This window comes from Sciurus vulgaris, assembly GCF_902686455.1.
Source record: "Sciurus vulgaris genome assembly, chromosome: 1".
NCBI lineage: Eukaryota > Metazoa > Chordata > Mammalia > Rodentia > Sciuridae > Sciurus > Sciurus vulgaris.
The window spans coordinates 76,470,927-76,490,747 of NC_136461.1; the positions used below are offsets into that span (position 1 = coordinate 76,470,927).

Below are 19,821 nucleotides of genomic sequence, written 5' to 3' on the forward strand. Positions count from 1 at the left end.
AGCAGGAGGTTTACAAATTCAAGGCCAGCCTCAGTAATTTGGTGAGACCATCTCAAAATAAAAAATAAAAGGACTGGGAACCTAGCTCATAGATGAAGGGCCCCATGGTTCAATCCCAGTACTAGGGGGTAAAAAAAAAAAAAAAAAACAAAAAAAAACCAAAATGGTTTGGGGGAGGGAATGGGATGCTTAAGAAACCAGGGAATCCCTATGTTTGGTAAATTGATTGTAATGCACAGCAGCACACTGGTGAGAACAACATACCTCCCTAAGGAGACAGCTGAACTTTATTCCTGGTGATACTACAAAAAAATCATGACACCAGGAATGAGATGATTTGGAATTGGTCTTGACTTTGATTCTATCAAGCTGAGGAGGAAGTGACTTAATTTTGTCAAGTTTCAACTTTTTTACTTTACATGGTTAATAAAGCAATTGTTACTGGGTTTTGAAGGCAGTCATTCTTTTACCATGAAGTTTTTTCCACTAATAAAAATATGTTATTTATTCCTGTATATCAGTGCAGCTTGGAAAAGAATACATAAACAATATATACATCATAAATATTCCATCTAATATATTATAAATATTACCTGGATCCGTGTGAAGTGAAGAGATTTTGTCGATCCATGCTCAACAGTGAAAAGAAGGATTTGCCAACTAATGGAGGGGAAGGGACTCAAGGAAATGAAAGTCCCCAATAAATTAGAAAAAGCAGTTTTTAAATGTGGATTTAATGGTATTAGCTACTTCCCTGCTTTTCTAAACATATAATATTTTGAAACACCACATAATTTTTTCTAGATACTAACATATGCTACTTAATCCATGTGATTCTTAGAAATCAAAATACCATAAGGCAGGTAAGTAGAATTTTGACCAATGTTTCTGTAAAATAGAAGTCTAAACTATGGCTTGTGGGTGTCACCTGTTTTGAAAAGAAAGTTATATGGGAAAACAGCTGGCCATTCATGTATGTATTATCTGTTTTTGCATTTGCAGTATAGGCAGGGTTGAGAAGCTGAAACAGACTATGACTTGCAAAGCCATAGTTACTATTTGGATTTTTGCAGAAAAGTTACCCAGCCATTGCCATGAAGACTAAAACCTTACAATTGATGAAAAATTGAGAAAAATAAATAGAAGACGAATGAAACCCATTTTATTTCCAGATCAAAAATAATTCTTGATCGTTTTAGGAAACTTCAATTGCTTTTAATGATTGGGAAAAATTACGCATATACTAAATAATAAGAACAATATTTTATTGGTTAGAAAAAGACAAAAGCATTTCATTTTTTCTTTGGGGAAAATCAACGGAATTTCAAAGATCACTTAAGAATTAGGAAAAGGGTAGCTTAAGTTTTAGGATTATAAACAAATCATTAAGTTAGTTCTATGTTCTAACACATTGTACTTCATCATTTAAAGGCTGCCTTTGCAAATTCTACAGTGCTCTAAGTACACAGTACATCATTGTTATAATGTTACGGTGTTACTGATAATGTAATCCATTTTCAACTGTCTAAAGTTCTAAAGTATTATAATCTGGATGAATTGGGGCCGGAAGGGAAAGTTTTCTTGTTTAGTACATTTGTTTATAATTCAACTCCTTCTCATAATAATGGTTTCTTTTACCTTCTTGTAGAGATTATATAGGATATTCTGGATTTCAATGTACCGTAGCTTGTTTTATCCTGGACTACATCAGTGAGGATCATCTATTGCCAAGTTGCCAGAAATTCCATTATTGATCATCATTTGGTCATCCTTGATATAGTATATTTTGTCTTCAGTAATAAACTAAGATGATTTTCCCTGATATTGGATCCATTATACACTTGGATAACTTGGTTCCCAGCTGTGTGCCAAGACTTTTACTGAAGACTCTTCTCAATGTCCATTTGTCTTATAGTGGACAACTTGAACAAACTTTTATTTCTTTTTCTTTCTTCTTTTTTTTTTTATGGGGACACTAGAGAGTGAAACCAGGGGTGTTTAACCACTAAGCAACATCTCCAGCCCTTTTTAATATTTTATGTAGAGAGAGGGTCTCACTGAGTTGCTTAGGGTCTTATTAAGTTTCAGAAGCTGGCTTTGAACATGGGATTATCCTGCCTCAGCCTCCTGAGTCACTGGGATTAGAGGCATGTGCCACTGTGCACTGCTTAAACACATTTTTCCAGTGATGCCAGAGATACTTCCTGTATTGATTCAGAGGTAAAATGAATCCTTGTTACACAATTTATAACCTTTTATGGAAGAGAAACAATGATTTCAATTATTATACTGTTTGTTTTTGAAAATTTTAAACACTATAAAACATAATTATTATTGAAAGAAGTAACACATGTTCCAGGATCTAAAATCACTTCAGCTATCCTTTGCATAATGGTGACAGGAAACCTCTCATCTTTAGGACTTTAGCTTATGACACATTTTTTCTTGGGTTTTTTCATACTATTCTGAAGCTCCTGTATCTCTTTATGAAGTCGTCTGCTCTCTTCTTGGAATCCTTCCTTTAGTAACCGTGCTTGTTCCTAAAAAAGACAAAAGGAAACTGAATAAACCATAGCATTAAGAAAATACCTTATTCTATGTAGTTTTCACATTCATTGATTTTTCTTTTTGATTTTTTTTTTTTTTTTAGTATTGAATTTTCTTCACCTTTAATTTTCTTTGGCATTCGAACTCTCGAGATTGCTTCTCCTGGGTGTTCTTTAGCTAAGAAATAGTTTCAGCAATACCTCCTGATAAGGCAATGAGCCTAAATTCCCAGTCTTGATCTTTTGCCATTAATTGTATAAAACCTTTGTGGAAAATCTTAGTCGTGCTTGGCTTCAACTCTTATACATATACCTACCCACTTATTGTTATGTGCATATACATAACACAGAAATAATGTGTTCTCAAAATCTGATAAAGTATCTGAAACTTAGATTAGGAGATTTGATCTAAGCCTCCACAACTTCCTAACACAGTGGCATAAAATAGGTAAGACTTTACTGAACTGCTGCCATAACTTCCAACCCAATACAAACTGGGAGCAGGGCATAGAAACCAGATAGGACCATCAGTCTGTCACAGTGATGTAAGGGATAAGGAGTCCTGCTGTTCATAGACGTTCTCTTAGAGCTCAAGTGATACCAGTTATGACAGGAAAACAAATCAAAACAAAAATCCATTGTGGGTTTCTCTATCCGTGAAGACAACTCAGATATTTTCTATTTTTATAATAGCTTATAACAGTTATTTAATGGTTTCTGAAACTATTTTTCTCCTAAGAAATAGGGATACTGTTCTTGGTTTAGATAGTATTAAGCAAGAGATAAAATATTTTTATGATGTTTAGCAGATAACAGCTACCATTAATTGACGGATATACTGATAAGACTAGAAATAATACAACCGCAAATAAAAAACTTAAAAACCAGAGATGGGTGATGAACACATCAGGCAGGTACACAGAAATTGAAAATTAGGAGTAAGCAGGCAAGGTCATTTTTTAGGCTTCATGCTCTAATTGCCACAATAAGTTGTGATCAGGGAGAATGGAGAGAAAAACAGAAACCTCGAGGTGGTGCAACTCAATACCTGAAGTTTAATAGCAATGATCCTCTCCTGTTCTCGCTGCATCTCGGCCCTGTCCTGCTCCATCTTCTCAGTCAACTGTTTCAGGTGTTCCTGATAACTCCTCTCTTTCTGTTCCATCAGCTGCTCATTCTTCTTTTGTATTTCTTCCAACATTTTTGCTGCAGCCTCTGCAGATTCAGCTTTCACACGCTCCACTGGAGAGGAAAAGGGAGAAGAGAAAGGTGAAAGGGGTTACTGCTGCCTGGCCTCCTTCCTCTCCACTTACTTGCTACTGTTGCCACTGCATAGCTCTACCCAGTGTGACTTGGAAAAGAAGGCACATCTTTGCTCTTCTTGCTCTTGTTTGGAGGTCCCTGGTCTCTTAGGTTTGAAAGGCTGTCAAAAGCTTTTCAGCCTTCTAGTCTCTTGACTTGCTGCTCACCTTCGATCTCCTTTTCTTTTTCGGTGAGAGTCTGGTCTGTCTGTAGAATTGCATCAGTCACATCCTCCTTGGACTTCAAGTATGTCTGCAGAATCTCTTCAGCCTTGGAGTCCAGAGAACAGAATTAGCAGTTGGAAATGTATTTGTTCCTGTCTGATTCCCCAGCACTTTTACCTCTAGGAATTGCTCCTCTTGGCCCTGGCATGCCTGGTGACCAAGATTCCCTGTCCAGGAATAGGCATTTGCTCCAGGCTGTTTGATCAAGCACCCACTAAGCCATGGCTTTTAAGGGATCCCTTACTAAAGAAAAGAGACTCAGTCCTTTTAGACTGAGGAGTTAGTTTGGAGTTAGCAGTGCTGTGGTCCTATATGGGGTGAACCTACTGGAGAATGAGACCTCATGGAGAGAGCTGATCAGAGAGATGGGGATGAAGGAAGAGAAGGAGGGCAGTGTGGGGGTGGGGGAGAGTAATGGACAGAGAGATCAGATGGTGACATTATTTGAAATCTTGGATCCAGGTGTCCTTTAAAGCCAGTTTGAAGCACAAACGATGAATTATCGTTTGTGTTCAGGGTAACAGCATTGCATTTCTGTCCTTTGCAACACAAACTTATCCAGTAATAATGTGGATGATAGTAACAACTGGGTAGTTAACCTGATAATTTAATTTATACCTCAATTGTTAATTGGGTGAACTCTTCTTTGATGAGTACTTAGGACATGTCTAGTTATAATGGGCTCTTGTACATGTTAGGAAAAGTGTGAATGTCATGCAGACAGTAAGGCACCTCTCTGTGCAGTTAGTCTTGATCACAGTGCCATTTGAAGGAGGCACATTAGCAGTTTGCCATATACACAGATAGGTCTTGGTCACCTGCATCCCCTTCCTGGGTTCCTCATAGTACTTTTTCTTCAGCTCTTGTATCTTGTGAATAAAGAGACGATAGCCCCCTGGTTTAGAATAAACTCCCTGCTTCACATCTTCTTCTAGAGGGCTGAAAATGTCCTGAAGTAAAGCTGAGCAACGATCTGAAGATGCTTTCAGATTCCGTTTATGAAAGTCATCCCGCTTTGTTTCTAGCTGGGCCTTTGATGTAAAAATGGGAAATAAAAAACAGAACATGAAAAAGGTGTTAGTTTAAAATCAGAATTTCTGAGATTGTTTCTTAAAAAAAAAATCTTGGACCCTTAGATAAAGTTAGTTTCCTCAGCAGGACCACCAGGTCCTTTCTCCTGGTCCCTACTTTTTATTAAAGCCCCTTCTCCTTTGAGGTGAGGTTCAGAACAGAGATTGCTAGCTTTATGCCACATTGTGAGAGGTAAACTTCTTCATTTTTAGACTGGATTAATGATTGTACATGGAAAAAATGTGGCTTGATGTAACCAGGCTGCAGACAACTAAGCCTAAAATTTTCTTTGCTTTTCTGGCATGAACATCAAACCAGTCTGATAACAGTAGGTATGTAATCTGATCAGGAGCTCCGATTATTATTTATATGCATGGGGAAGATTATTAGCTGATTCATGAGAGAGAGACAAGGTTTCAAAGATTTGAGTGCCTAGTAATTAAACCAATTCTCCTGTGCATTATGATTATCAATAGGCAGCTGTCATCAGTTTAAGATCTAGTAATATTTGTCTCTCTCAAAATAAGACCCATCTTGTTCTCTCATAATATTTGCCTTCTCAAATCCAAATCCATAAAAACTTGAGAGAAAAATTACCGCTAAATCCTTTTGAAATAGCTGGTCAACATCTTTGAAGGAATGTTTGATGAAGACCTCAATGGCCTCTCTCTCACAGGCCCTGTGCAAGTCCAGCAGCTCCTTGAAGGTCTCTGTGGGCAGCTGCACCTTCTGCTCCATCTGCTGGTCATAGTGGGCAAGGGCCTTCTGCACAGCAGCTGAGTTCTCAATCTGGGCCAAAGCCAGGACTGCATTCTCCATGCAGGGCAGATCCCCACTGCTGATGGCACTGACATAGGTCAACACCAGACTCTCCAAGCCTACATATAGAGAATAAATGGTGCTATTTGTTGGCCTGAAGGAAAGGCTTCATTCTGTGTAATTCTGAGCATGTCAGTTACCACCACTTTGCCTCACATTCTCCATCTCCTTAGTTCCTTGAAATGAAGCATCCCAGTCCTGCCCCATGTCTATTGAATTGGACCTTCCTCTCTGGCAAGATCCTAAGGTGATGGGTTGAGAATTCTGGTTCTAGACCACAGGGGCTGGTGTTTATTGAAAATTCACATCCAATTTTAACAGCAAATGCCATTAAAACAGAAACCATACCTCTTTAAATTATGTCTATCATTAGTCCTGATGTTAGTAAGTACCTGATTGGTATTATGGAGCAAGTGATTGTAACCAAATCAGAAAGAGTGCTCCAAATCAAAAAGAGTGGTGTATTAGAATAAATAGTATTGTCCAAGAGAATTTCTTGGATGTGCTAATACAATAGCACTAGCCACATGTAGATTTTAGGTCTTGAAATAGAGCTCTGTGATCCAAAATTTAATTTTCTTTCATTTTAATTAATTTACATTTAAATTTAAATAGCCATCTTTGTCTAGTGACTACCATATTGGAGAGTGTAGGTCCAGTGTACTAAGTCAATTTTAGGCAATAAATTTTTTTCTTCTTGCCTTCCCTTTCTTTTCCCATAAAGATGTTTGGTTAACAAATCTATTACAAATGTTGATGTGATCTAAAATTTAATACGACAAATATGATAAGTATTTTTCAAAACTGAACTTGGTTGATGTTATTTCAAGTTCCTCTGATCTTAACAATTAGTGGAATTTCTCGAAAGGGTACTCACGAGGTCCATTGACTTTGATGCCTCCTGAAAGAGTTTTAACCTTGGAATAGTTGAATATGTACGAGCAGAATTCTGCAACTTGTTGCACAAATTCACCGTCGAGCTGATCATCATGCAGATTCTCTAGCTGGGCAAGCTTCTTTCTATGAGTGGGTCTATCAAAGATAAAGCATTTCTTTTTTGGGAAGAACTTGCGGATACAGAGTCGGGGCAGATTATAATTTTTGTCCATTTTACCAGTACCTGGAAGAAGATAAAAAAGGGATTTAGGTACTATAAGGATTTGCAAGAAAGTCATTTTAAAGCTAAAAGAGTATAAATTTTAAGCTTTGTAGACAAGTTAGACATCTAAGAACTCAACTCAGTTACTGTATCATGACAGCATTCATAGACAATATGTAAATGAATGGACATAGAATTATTTTAATAAAATATATTTACAAAGACATCTGGCATCTACTTTGGCCACCAATTGTGTTGGACCATAGTTTTCTAACATTTGACCTAGCATGCTGCTTATGCTTTAATCTATTTTGTTCAAATCTATATCCATTATACTCATATTCTTTGGTTAAATATAGACTCACAACATCAAAGCATAAATCCTCACATTTATGTAATCATAGCAAAGGGAAAGGTGAAAGAAAAAGAAAAACACTGAAGAATATAACAAAATCAAATCTATTAATTTAGATATTAAGCATGAATTCCTAGGACTAGGTAGTTGGAAGAAATATGACATTGTAAATGTAAGAAAACTCTAAATAGAAAAGTAATCCATTCTGGTGGCACATGCTTATAATCCCAGTGACTTAGATGAGTTAAGCAGGAGAATTGCAAGTTTGAAGTCAGTCTCAGCAATTTGGCAAGGCCCTAAGCAACTTAGTGAGACCCTGTCTCAAAAAAACAGAAAACAAACCAAAGAAAGAAACAAACAAAATGACTAGGAACATGACTTAGTAGGTAAAAGTCCCTTGGTCCAATCCCTGGTACAAATAAAATAAAATAAAATAAATCTTTATTTCTTGGGTTCTGACATTCCCATTTATCAATTCTAAGTCCCTGTTACCTTGCTTTAGCTTCAGGGCATTATCCAGGTACTCATCTGCTGAGATGGGCTGTCCATCTAGTTCCAAGTCCAGGGAGAAATCTCTCAGAGTCCACACGAAGTCTGGGAAGAAGCTCACAAATTCAGCTGAATCCTCAACCTGGTTCTCGTCAGGGGAGGATTTGGCTCTGATTCGATTTGTCAGCTCTGTCACATAGCTGAGGAGCTAACTAAGGAAAAATGACAAAAATAACAGGGCCCCCCATCCCATATTAGTTCCACATATTCCAAAACCTTCATTTCTCCTTTGTTTTTAACCTACTTGGCAATTATTTAGTAGGTATATTAGCTTTTTCCCTGTCCTTGTTGTATTTGTTTTGTTTTTCTTTTTGTGCTAGGTTCACCAAGATTCTGGCTCTGGCAGCTGATTTATTAATAGAAGTCTCCCCTCTGACTTTGGTGCTGTTCTGGACCACAGAAAGGATACTGCAGCTGGTCCATGGCCTGCTGGTTGATGGTTCCCATGCTGTTGTACACAAAAGTGCTGCTCAGGAGGACTGCCAGGGCAAAGATCCAGGAGTCGTTCTGGTTGTCGCCCTGAAAGTCAGAACACATTTTTGCCAGGAAGATTTTGTATTACATGGTACTTTTCAGATCAGCAGTGGGTAAAAGTATGCTCACTTGGAGTTTTATTGGACTCATGACCTATAAAAGGAACCCAAACCCAAAATGAAATGATTGTTGGTAGGACTTGGACTTAGAATATATTTTTTTATTAATATTTCTGGTTTATGCTGATTCTCCCATGCCTTCCTATGATGATTGACAGAGAGCTGCAAAACAGTCAAAGTTGTGGGTATTTTAAGGGCTTAACAACAATTTCTGTTGAAAAATTTTCTCAGGAGGAACTTCTAAGAACAAATACTAAAAGGAAACAAGAGGACATCACTTCCTCATCTTCGGATGCAGAGGTTGATGGTTAGGATTCTGTAGGTGAGTGATGAACAGAAAATTAAGCCAGTGACTAAACATTTAGTGTCGTCTTCACATACTGGATTTTGCCAATCTTCGGGATATGAGGCTTTATCTAAATCAGTGCCTGTCACAGTGGCTGATGATGATATCAATGATTCTGAGCATAGGTTTGATTCCATCTGTAGGACTTTAAAGAGATCATAACATACCCTAGGTGTGGGTAAAAACAGCAGCACTGGAACAGCAAGAAGGCTGTAAAAACTTGCATTGCCTGCCTTAGAAAGACTCATTTGCCTTCCTGCAAGTTTTAAAGGAAGACCAAAAATGTGCTTAAACTCACTAACCTTAAGGGAAAGTAAATCTCAATATTAACACACCTAGCACGGGAAGCATTATAAATACAGAACCCTATGCTTCCATGTCACCTGTGATAATTTTATAATTTTATAATTTCGAAAGTTTTTGATGAGAGTAAATCATAACTCAATAAATTGGTGAGAAAAGACGTCTTTCTCTAATTAATTTTCTTACGTGTCATCCAATTTGGTGATCCTATTTCTTGTTTTAAAATTTGTTTTAGTGTTCAATGGACCTTTATTTAATTTATTTATTTATATGTGGTGCTGAGAATCTAATCCAATGCCTCCCACATGTTAGACAAGAGCTCTACCACTGAGCCAAGACCCCAGCCCATGATCCTATTTCTTAAGATCTGTTGAGCCTGAAAAAAAAAAAAAAATCACTCAAATATTCAAGATAAAAAACTGATTTCAAAATAAGCATCAATTTACAAGGATCTAGACTAACTTAGATTTTAACCATTTTTCAAATAAAAAAAGTAGTAGATTATACGGTAACATTAACTTTAATAAGATTTAAACAATAGGTTTAAATGTGAACGTTTAGTTTTTATACTTTTACTTTACTAAGGGATGGCTGGGAGGAGAAATAAAGACACATTTCATAGATGTGAAAAAAGATGAAAACAAAGGCATTAAGGAACATACCCATAATGTTTCTACCTATCTTTTAAATATTTTTGTACTATAGTGTACTCCCAATCATAAATCTTCAACAAGAAGATAGTGTTATAAAGTGGATGGAATTGGAATCATGGGGATAAGAATATGTGACTTCTGATTTTGGGGGGGGGCGGGGCGTATACCAGGGATTGAACTCAGGGGCATCTACCACTGAGCCACATCCCTAGCCCTGTTTTGTATTTTATTTGGAGACAAGGTCTCACTGAGTTACTTTGCATCTCTCAGTTGTTAAGGCTGGCTTTGAACTCCAAGATTCTCTTGCCTCAGCCTCCCAAGTGGTTGGGATTATAGGTGTGCACAACCTCATCCAGCATGACTTTTAATTCTCACCTTTACTAACAACTGTGTGATGGTGGGTAAGTGACTTTAACTTTTGCCAAGGTTTTCTATCTCTAAAATTAAAAGTTTGGGTGGAATTTTATCTGATTAATTCTAGCACCAGAAATCTATGGTAGAGTTGATGATAAAATTAAAAAGCCCTACAGTAACCATCCATTTATTCCTGGCTGTAAACTTTAATATGAATAATACAGAAAAACACACAAGTAATTTTTGTGCCCTAATTTTAAAAGAAATTAACTGAGTAGTAAGTGCTCTGGGGTCAGTTGTTACTCTAGCTGTTTCATGTCTGACTGACACTGATAGGTGTCTGTTTCAAAGATCGACATTTGGTAATAAACAGCACGTTTTCATTAAGGAGAATGAATATGTTGAGGGCCTTGAATGACTTGTGGGCTTGTCTGAGCCACCTCTAGGCAGTGGTGATGCTCTTTGGAGAACTCTCCCTGTTTAACTCACTGATCTGAGAGGGCAACGTCCTGCTCAAAGAGAATTCTGTAATGCCATGGAATTTATTGGTTCAGACAGCCCTAGGTTCAAAGGTCACTGCCTTGGAGGTGGAAAGAGATACCAGAGGCCTTGAGGCCTAGTTGCCTGGAGGAGGAAGAATTACTGAACAACTGATAAAGCTCCACTCAGGTCAATTTCCCCATGGCCTCTCCCTTCTTGTTTATCTTTAAGAACCTTTTCTTACAATAAATGCATTTGCTGTCTTTGGCTATATAATAAAGAATTAAGGGGCTTTTCTTCTTTGTTAGGGATCAGACCCATCAGGCCTGATCCACCCATGGAGCCCTCACTTTTTAAACTATTTTCCCATGACTTTTGTCTTTATTCCTTATTATTACTTTGGATCTTTATTTTCTCAGCCAGTTCACAGTCTCCATTTGGTTAATGCTCCCTCATATGTAGGACTCAGCAAGATGAGTAGCTTTATTTTACATTTTTAAATAGAGTTTAATCATGGACACAAAGAGTCAGAGTCTGCTTTCTTGTTTATTTTTTAATTAAAAATATATCTGATTACTTTATGGGATGGGGTGGGGTCCAGAATGGAATGGTAATGGCATACAATTTGGGGATTTTGTAGAATACTATCACAACCAGATAATAAAAACATTTAGAATTTTATTCTCTTTTAAAATGCTTAAATCCTTCATTTATATTTGCTACCATTTGTTTTCTTATTATGCAAAACATTCTCCCTGAATTTAGCTGTGACGGTTGAACTTTCATACTTAGCCACTAAATAAGAATGTTATTAAGGTATGACTTTTTTGTGTGTCAGAGTTGTCAAAATATAAGTAACATTGTCATCTTTTAAGTAATCAGATCCTCCTTGTAACTGGCAAGTATTTCATTGGAAAGTATCTTTAATTCCATCTTGTATTTGTGATTTAAAAAAAAAAAAACCTATCCAGTACTTTTGAAAGGAAATGAATTTTTATCTTGAGCATGTCTTCCTTTATACTTGGTTTAATGTGCTTTTATAAATTATACATTAAACAACATATTTAATATTCACTATATCAAAGAGGTGTTTAATATGCATGAATTCTCTAGTCATGAAGGACATACAAATGATTTCTTGCACTATTTTAATGAAGATGATATATTTTTTGTTTTTGTACAAGGGCTTGAACCTAAGGATGATTATCTACTGAGCTACATCCCCAACCCTGTTTCACATATGCATTTTATTCTGACACAATTTCTTACAAAGTTGCTTAGGGTCTTGCTGGGTTGCCGAGGCTGGCTTTGAACTCCTTCCTCAGCCTTTTGAGCCACTGGGATCAAACGCATGTGCTACTGTGCCTGGCCAGATGATGTATTTGAGCATATTTGAATATGTGTTAAGCAACTTTTAAAAATTTATTTGCAGATCATGATTAAATCTTGGCTTGATTTTTCCCATTTCACACTTTTTGAGTGGGATGGGTCTTAATAGTAGTATATTTTAATTGCATGTAAATTTGTACACAATTGTATGAGTAAAAACCATGTGTAAATTTCATATGCTTTAAGGTTTAGCAGTATTGTATTACATTTCTAGTGTAGGTGTTTGTGGAGAAGTAAATAATATATTGTTGCAAATGCTTTATCATTTGGATGCAATAAATCTGTGTAAACTTAGCAAGACTGTCTCAAAATAGTTTTTTTTAAAGCTGTACTTGGTGTTTGCCTAACGTGTGAGACCCTAGGTTTAATCCTTAGGACTGTCATTTTTTCCCTATTTTTCAGAGCAAAATTGATTCATTAAAGTGTTGTGGTTTGGATCTGGAATGTTCTCCAAAAGCTCATGTGTTAGGCAATGCAGTGATGTTCAGAGGGGAAAAGGTTGGATCCTGAGGGCTCTGACCTCATCAGTGTATTAACCATTATGGATTAATAATATGAATGGACTACTGGGAATTGGTGTAAACTGTAGGCAGGTGGGGCATGGCTGGAGGAAGGTGGTCACTGGGAGTGTGACCTTGGGGATTATATCTGTCCCTGGGCCCTCTCTTTCTGCTCTCTGACTGTCATGAGGTGAGCAGCTTACTTTGACCACACCCTTCCATGATGGTGTTCTGCCTCATCTCTCAGGCCAGAGCAATGGAGTTGACCAACTATGAATCAAAATAAATCTGTTCTACCCTAGGTTGTTCTTGTCAGGTATTTTGGTCACAGGAATGAAGAGCTAACTAACACAAATAAGACTTATAATACTTCTAGGTACTTAATCAAGTAATTATTATGCTCCTGAACATTATCTCATATTCAAAACAATACTATGAGGCAAATATAGAACTGTTACATCCATTTGATAGATCAGAAAGCTAAGGCTAAAAGAAGTCAGATATTTGACTTAAAGACACTAAGGTGGCACCAGAGTTTAATTTAAACACAAAGTCTTAGGGCTTCAAAACCCAAATTCTTAACTAATAAGCTCCATGACATTAACTTTATCTATGCTACCTTTATGCATGTGGGGTAATTTGAGGAGTTTACAGCCTGTTGTTAATAGAATATTGTCTACCATCTTGCTTTTCTGCTAGGATTGTGTATTATGAATATTTTCCTCATCTTTGGTTGCTACTTACTGATGTAAGTAAAATGAAATGACATTCTAGTGAAGTGCAAATTATTTTTAAGGAAAAACTATATAGTAGAAAGGATATTGGGAGATAGGGGCTTAATCCAAATTACAATCCTCCTTCCTTACCTTCTCTACATCTCCCAGACCCTCGGTGTCAAGCAGAACTAGGGTGTGGTCTGCCATCTTGGGATGAGGAACACACCACATCCAGATTCCTTTGGTGTGAGACTGTACTGTGGCGCCCAGAGAGAAGCCTGTCAAACATAGAGGAGATAAGATGGGTAGAGTTTTAATAGTAGGTTCTGGAAATTGTGATAAGCATAATCAAGGGTAAGAGAGAAAAAAACAGCCTGTATTGATTGATCTTACTTATTGTTAGAGAAATAAAAATTAGAATATACAATACATGAAAAAAATGAAACACTTAAAATAACAAAAAAATCAACAAACTAGAAATACAAGGAAATTACCCATATACAATAATAGCCATGTGTGAATTCACATCTGTAGAAAGATTTGCTATACTCGAGATGTTACTATTATCCAAAGTAAAATGTTCCGTGAGTTCTATTGAGTCCAATGAATTTTTAGAAGTATTAATACATACACTATTTTAAGGTGGAATCTCTAGAAATCTCAGATAACACCCAAAAATAAACTTAAAAAAAGAAAGTATAAATTTGATGGTTCCAAAGATTCTGAAATCTGATACTTGCTACAGAATTGTGTCATCAAAACAGTGTGGTACTGGCTTAAAGACAAATATATAGAGCCACAGAATAGAATAGAGAGTCCAGTAATTAAGTCTCATGTATATGGTCAAATGATTTTCATGAGATTTCCAAGATCACTGGATAGAGAAGGAACAGTTTCTTCAATAACTGACCTAGGGAATACTGAAGATCCACATGCAAGGAAAAAGGAGGAGGAGGAATTGTGGTTGGACTGTTACCTTGTCACTCATGAAAATTAACTGAAAATAGATGGAAAACCTAAACATTAGTGCTAAAGCTATGAAATACCTAAACATTAGAGCTAAAGCTATAAAATCATAAAGGAAACCTAGGGAAAAAGCTTCATGTCATTGGATTTGGCAGTGATTTCTTGGATAGGACACCAAAAGCATAGATCACAAAAGAAAAAAATGGGTGGGATATCATCAAAATTTAAAACTTTTGAGTATCAGAGTACATTATTGATAGAGGAAAAGAGGCAACTCATGGAACTGGAGAAACTACTTGTTAGACTAGTTAGATGTGTATCAGATAAAGCTTTTATGTCCAGAATATAGAAAGAATCCCTACAACACAACACAAACAACCAGATTAAAAAATGACTATGGAGGTGGGCAGCTATTTCTCCAAAGTGGATATACAAATGGACAACAGTGAATGAAAGATGCCCAACATCAGTAGTCATTTAGGGAACTGTAAATTAAAACCATGAGATACTGCTTCACACCCATTAGAATGGCCACTATGAAACAACAAAAACACAAAACAGGAAATCATGAATGTTTGAAAGGATATGGAAAAATTAGAGGATTCATGTGTTTTGGATGGGAATTTGCAGGCAGTATGGAAAACGGTATGTGATTCCCAAGGCAATTAAACAGAATTGCCATATGAGTCCCCAATTCTTCATCTACTGATGAATGGATAAACAAATTTCTATGTATATCAATTATTGCACTTAAAAAGGAAGAAATTTGATAAATTACCACATGGAAGAACCTTGAAGACCTCATACTAAGTGAAAGAAGTCTGGTACAAAAGGACAAATTTTGTTGTGATTCCAATTAAATGATGAGCCAAGAGTAGTCAAATTCTTAGAGACAGAGTGTAGGATGATGGTGGGGCATGACTGAATAGGGAGTTATTATTTGATGGATCCAAAGTTTCTCTTGGGAAAGATGAGACAAGCTACACAAAGATGTGAATTGATGCCACAGCTGTAAATCTAAAAAGGTTTAAAAGGGTAATTTCATGTTATGCTAATTTTCAACAGTGAAAAAGATTATTTAATACAAACTAAAACTTGTTTTAACTTTAAAAAGTCAGTGGAAGATTGCTCTTACTATGTGAATATTTTAATAAAAGTCTTATACTTTATTATGATTTATTATCATACAAATTAATTATTCTTTTTACTGCCTCCTCCTTCTAGAAAAGGAACAGCCTGTACTTTTAAAAGGGAAACTAAGGCAGAGTGGGGAGAGTTAGTTCTTATGAGTGAAGATAAAAAGTCCAACTGTGAGTGGAAGTTTAGCTTCACTGTCCCTCCCTGACTCTAACTTTCTCCCCTCCAGCCCCAGGCTGGTTGCCCACAGTGTGGAGGACAGAGGGCTCAGCAGAGCTTTGCTGGTGGCACTCACCCTTTTGCTTCCCAGCGAGTTTGTTCATCAGGTAGGATTTGCCCGTGCGGTAGAGGCCCACAATGGCCACCACCACCACAGGCTGTGTGATGGCTGACAGGATCCGTAGGGCTTCCTGGTTGGTCATCAGCTGCCCTTTAATATTCTCAATGAGGCATATGGGGACCAGCATGTGGGTCTCTGAGGCCATGTCTAGGAGTGTCTGCAAAGGAAGAGGTGGAATATTTTACAATTTCTAGTCTTTTGCTTTCAGAAGGCAGAGACAAAATTCCCCGGCATAAACTAAAGTGTTGTGTGCATGAACAAGGTAGATGAGGAAAACATGTATGATTTTAGAAAGTTATGAAAATATTATCAAAATGGTTTATTTAAAATGTTCATATAACAGTGACTCATCATTGTGTAACTGCTCTCACAACTCAATTCTTTGATTTAATTTATCATGGAAAAATTTCCTTGGCTTCTTATTTAAGAATTTACATTACACATCAAATGGAAAACAGAATAGAACTCAGATAATTCATTTTCCACTGAACTAGATTTCAGAAATTAAGTATTGACTTATTCATTTATAATTCTTCAAATGAATGAAGACCTTCATGGATAATTGTTTTGCTGTTAGACATATGGCCCTTAGGATTGTTCCCTGATGTTTCTAAGTGTGTTTCTTTCTCCCACCCCAAGCACTTATGCTTATTGCACTCTAATGAAGATTCTGAACTCACATTATAGAAGTGGAATCAATGTAACTTACTTTTGAAATTTTTATGACAATCCATGACTATGCAACACATAACTAGGGGCCTTGCCTGGGAAGAGGCTTGCACAGAGTAGCATCCTGAAATGTAAGTTTCTTGAGTTTCACAGTAAATTAGCCTGAACTCAATGAGGATATGAATGAACAATCACAAACACAAGATGTTATTAGAAATGACTGAAATAGAGATTAAGAGATCAGGAAGCAGATCAAGAGAGCTGGACAGGAAGCAGGAAGTTGTTTAAAAAATCTGTATTTCCAGCCATACATTTTAGGTTTTCTGTTTTGTTCTGTTTTTTTTTTTTTTTTTTTTTTTTTTTCTTTTTCTTTCCCCACTTGGTAGAGAGAGGAAAGAAAAATGGGAATAGGAGGAGGTGAAAGAGAAGGAACCGACAGAGAATGGTTAGACATGAAGGTGGAGAGTGAGGCTGGTGCCTGTTCAGGAATTCAGAGGCAGACTTTCCAGAAAGTAGAAAAATTTGCCTGAGGGTTTGGGGATGCTGGACCAGCAAAGGTGCTGCCTCAGTGCATCTTCAGAGGAAGCCCTTCAGCCAAATGCAGGGGCCGGATCCTGCTGGGGAGGGCTAAGGTGTGATGGGCACCAGGAAATTAGTGAGTCTGCACTACATCTGAAGAAGGAAATCCACCTTGAAGTCAGGTTCAGATGAATGATTAGACAGCGTGATGCTTCATGTGCACGCAAGCATACACATACCTACATGCAATCATCTCTCCACAATAGCATCTCAATTAAATCCAATCGAGAATACCTGAATTTATGGGAAAAAAAACCCATAAATTCATATGCAGACAAAAAACTAAGGCAACCTCACGAATGAAAGGATAGCTTAATTTTAAGAATCGTATGAATGTAAGGACATTTCTACATCATGAAAAGCAATATCTTAGGCAATGAGCCAAAGTGCCCAAATGTAATCCTGGAGCTCACTTCGGTTTACCTGGCGATAAGCCAGCTGAGACCTGGAGTTCCTTCTAATAAGGGGGAGGTATTATACCCTCATTCAGCTTCTCCAAGTTGGGTGACTTCCTGCTACCGAGAGGAGTGGGTGTACACTTGTCATGTACTCAGCACTTCCGAAGACAAGGCACCCAGCTTTTCCCAAGGAACCCTGATCCCCTGGGACCACAGCTCTGATGAGTCTGTGCTCACACTGGCTCCCTAACAAGAAAAGTGGGAAATAGGCAGTGTCCCTCTGCTTGACCCTGGGAGGACCCATTGTGAAAAGGTGAGATGATCAAGACATTCGTGCCCTTGGTTGTGCTCCGGTCTTTTAAGTCTCACCAATGAAACTTATTCCATAATATATATATATATATAAAAAAAAAAAAAAAGAAAGTATGTTGCTTTGGGCCTTTTGTGCCCCTAGCTCCAGTTTTTCCTCTTTGTTCTTTTCAGTGTGAGTGGCGGCTGTTTACCTGGCCCCTTGTTGAGGCAGCCCTTTCAGTTTCTCAGCTGCGGCACCAGCAGGACTGAGCAGGCTCCCCTAATGACCTTGGTCATTCATTTGTGTCCCTAGTCAGCACAGCAGTGTCCACAGTGAGAAAGACAGTCCCAGTGCATCTCACACCCTGAGTTCAGCCCCTGTCTGCTGATGCCTAATGCCACACAAGTGCCAGTAGTGGCACTTAGGGACGTTCTGCCCTATGTCAGGTTGAAGTTCCAGGTCTCATCAGATTTTTGTCCCACCCCCAGACTGCTTTAAGAAAACCGACTGACCCTTATAAATCCCTTCCCATGCCTGCCCCAGCCTCCTAGGCTCCTGTGTCCGAGCAGAGCTGCCTCAGAGCTGCAGAAACCGAGACTGAGAAGGCAAGGAAGCCTTACCTGCTCTTCCTGCTCAGTGCGGGTGGACTGGTTTCTCTCACTTCAGTTCCTCTTGCTGGATGGCTGGGCTTTTATTTTGATCTCGTGTCGTGAGCCTTTCTGGATTTCCCCCAAGTGACCAAACACTGAAGAATACAGCAACCTTTATCATGGATTTAGGAGAATGTGAAACTAAAAGTACTTAGTCGAAGGAAATGAATCAACAATCATAAAAGTTTGTTTTAGCACTCTGCTTGTGGGTAGGGTTGACAGGATTTCTTAATTAGTATCTTCAAATATTTTCTTAGAAGAGATCCTATAAACCGTTTGCTACTTAAAAAAATGTCTATTAGATATAGAATATAGTAAAATGTTTTCCAAGACTGGGAGTCTGTTTAAGCATCCTCGAATGAGGAAGTGTCATTTATTTTTAAAATCTAATTTCCAGGAAGCACTGTTAAATTTGGCCTCAGACAAGTCTTCCCCTGAACTTTTGGACTGGGCTTCAAATATGCCTGCCCTGGAAGGCAGATGAACTTTGAACTGGACCTAACTGCAATTTCCTGAAACACTGTTCACCCTGCTGTCCTTCGGTATAATAGACTCTTTCCCCAAACTACCTAGAACCTGAGATTGTACTCATCACTTAAAAGTTCCCTTAACTTTTTCCAGCAGCAATCATAAATTATAACAAGTGATGTGATATGATTTTTATTCAACCTGTAAGGTTAAAGCTATAAATAGAGCCTCTATTTTGTAAAAACTCAGAACAGAGAAGTTTGTGCAACTGTGGTAGCATTACCCTGTGACATTATTTTGAAGTCCATATCCCCTCATTCCTCCGGGAGGAATGTATTCTGTCTTTGGTATTATAATTCATCTTCCCATTCCTTTGCTTAGTGCAAATTTGTGTAGATATTTTTAAACTCTACCACTGAAGAGAGCCCTTGAATACAAGCCATTCTTTACTGTTTACATCCCTCCCTGCTTGAATCTTCTTGCTGGCAGATTTCTCTGCTGTGAGATCTCCAGGTGATTTTTGTCTGCTCCTAGATAAGAACACAAACGAATAGAGGTACTTCGGCCTCCACGTGGTGCAAAAGCCTGACCGTAGTACTCTGCCAGATAATGCCTTCTCTGTTGAACCAGTTCATATCCAGTTTCAGTAGTCACTGTTTTAAAATTCAATCAACATTGTATTTGTTGTCTTAGATTGCAGTTTCTTCTATTTGAGTTTAAAATTGACTTTCAGGATATTCTTAGAAAAGAACAATTTTTTTTTTGGCAATTTGAATCTGCTTTGTTTGGCTGCTGGGTTAAATAAGCATGGGCTTCAAAATGTGCTCCTTCCAATTTTCTTACCATTCCCACCATACTCTGATTTTTCACTTCCCTTTCCTTCCTCCCTCCTTCGCTCTTCCCTTCTCTTCCTCCCTTACTCCTTCATTCTCTTCCTTTCCTTTCCTTTCCCAGGTCATTTTCCAAATATATATACAAGATACCTCAAGTGTTTGCATTTGATAATATCCATCACTCCTCCTA

At 37.6% G+C, this 19,821-nt stretch overlaps 1 protein-coding gene across 1 annotated transcript; it reads right to left on the reverse strand.

Moving 5' to 3' along the window:
- Nucleotides 1–1,933: 1,933 nt before the first annotated feature.
- On the reverse strand, nt 1,934–18,454 carry LOC306668155 (guanylate-binding protein 1-like). The gene is made up of 11 exons (XM_079151284.1): nt 18,301–18,454; nt 15,698–15,899; nt 13,450–13,577; nt 8,375–8,484; nt 7,909–8,105; nt 6,840–7,082; nt 5,741–6,021; nt 4,891–5,103; nt 4,016–4,118; nt 3,595–3,788; nt 1,934–2,540 (listed from the first exon to the last, which is right to left on the reverse strand). The coding sequence occupies exons 2-11, from the start codon at nt 15,885–15,887 to the stop codon at nt 2,424–2,426; spliced, it is 1,776 nt and encodes a 591-aa protein (XP_079007410.1). The 5' UTR covers nt 15,888–15,899; nt 18,301–18,454; the 3' UTR covers nt 1,934–2,423.
- Between the last annotated feature and the right edge of the window lie 1,367 nt (nt 18,455–19,821).

Bases quoted from the DNA above. Each gene is read 5' to 3' on its own strand.
- LOC306668155 (XM_079151284.1), bottom strand. From the start codon at position 15,887: ATGGCCTCAGAGACCCACATGCTGGTCCCCATATGCCTCATTGAGAAT. The intron at 8,106-8,374 runs GTATCCTTTCTG...TTAGCTCCTCAG, and splicing joins CAGGCCATGGACCAGCTGCA to CTATGTGACAGAGCTGACAA. The intron at 4,119-4,890 runs GTGACCAAGACC...CTGGACTCCAAG, and splicing joins AACCCAGGAAGGGGATGCAG to GCTGAAGAGATTCTGCAGAC.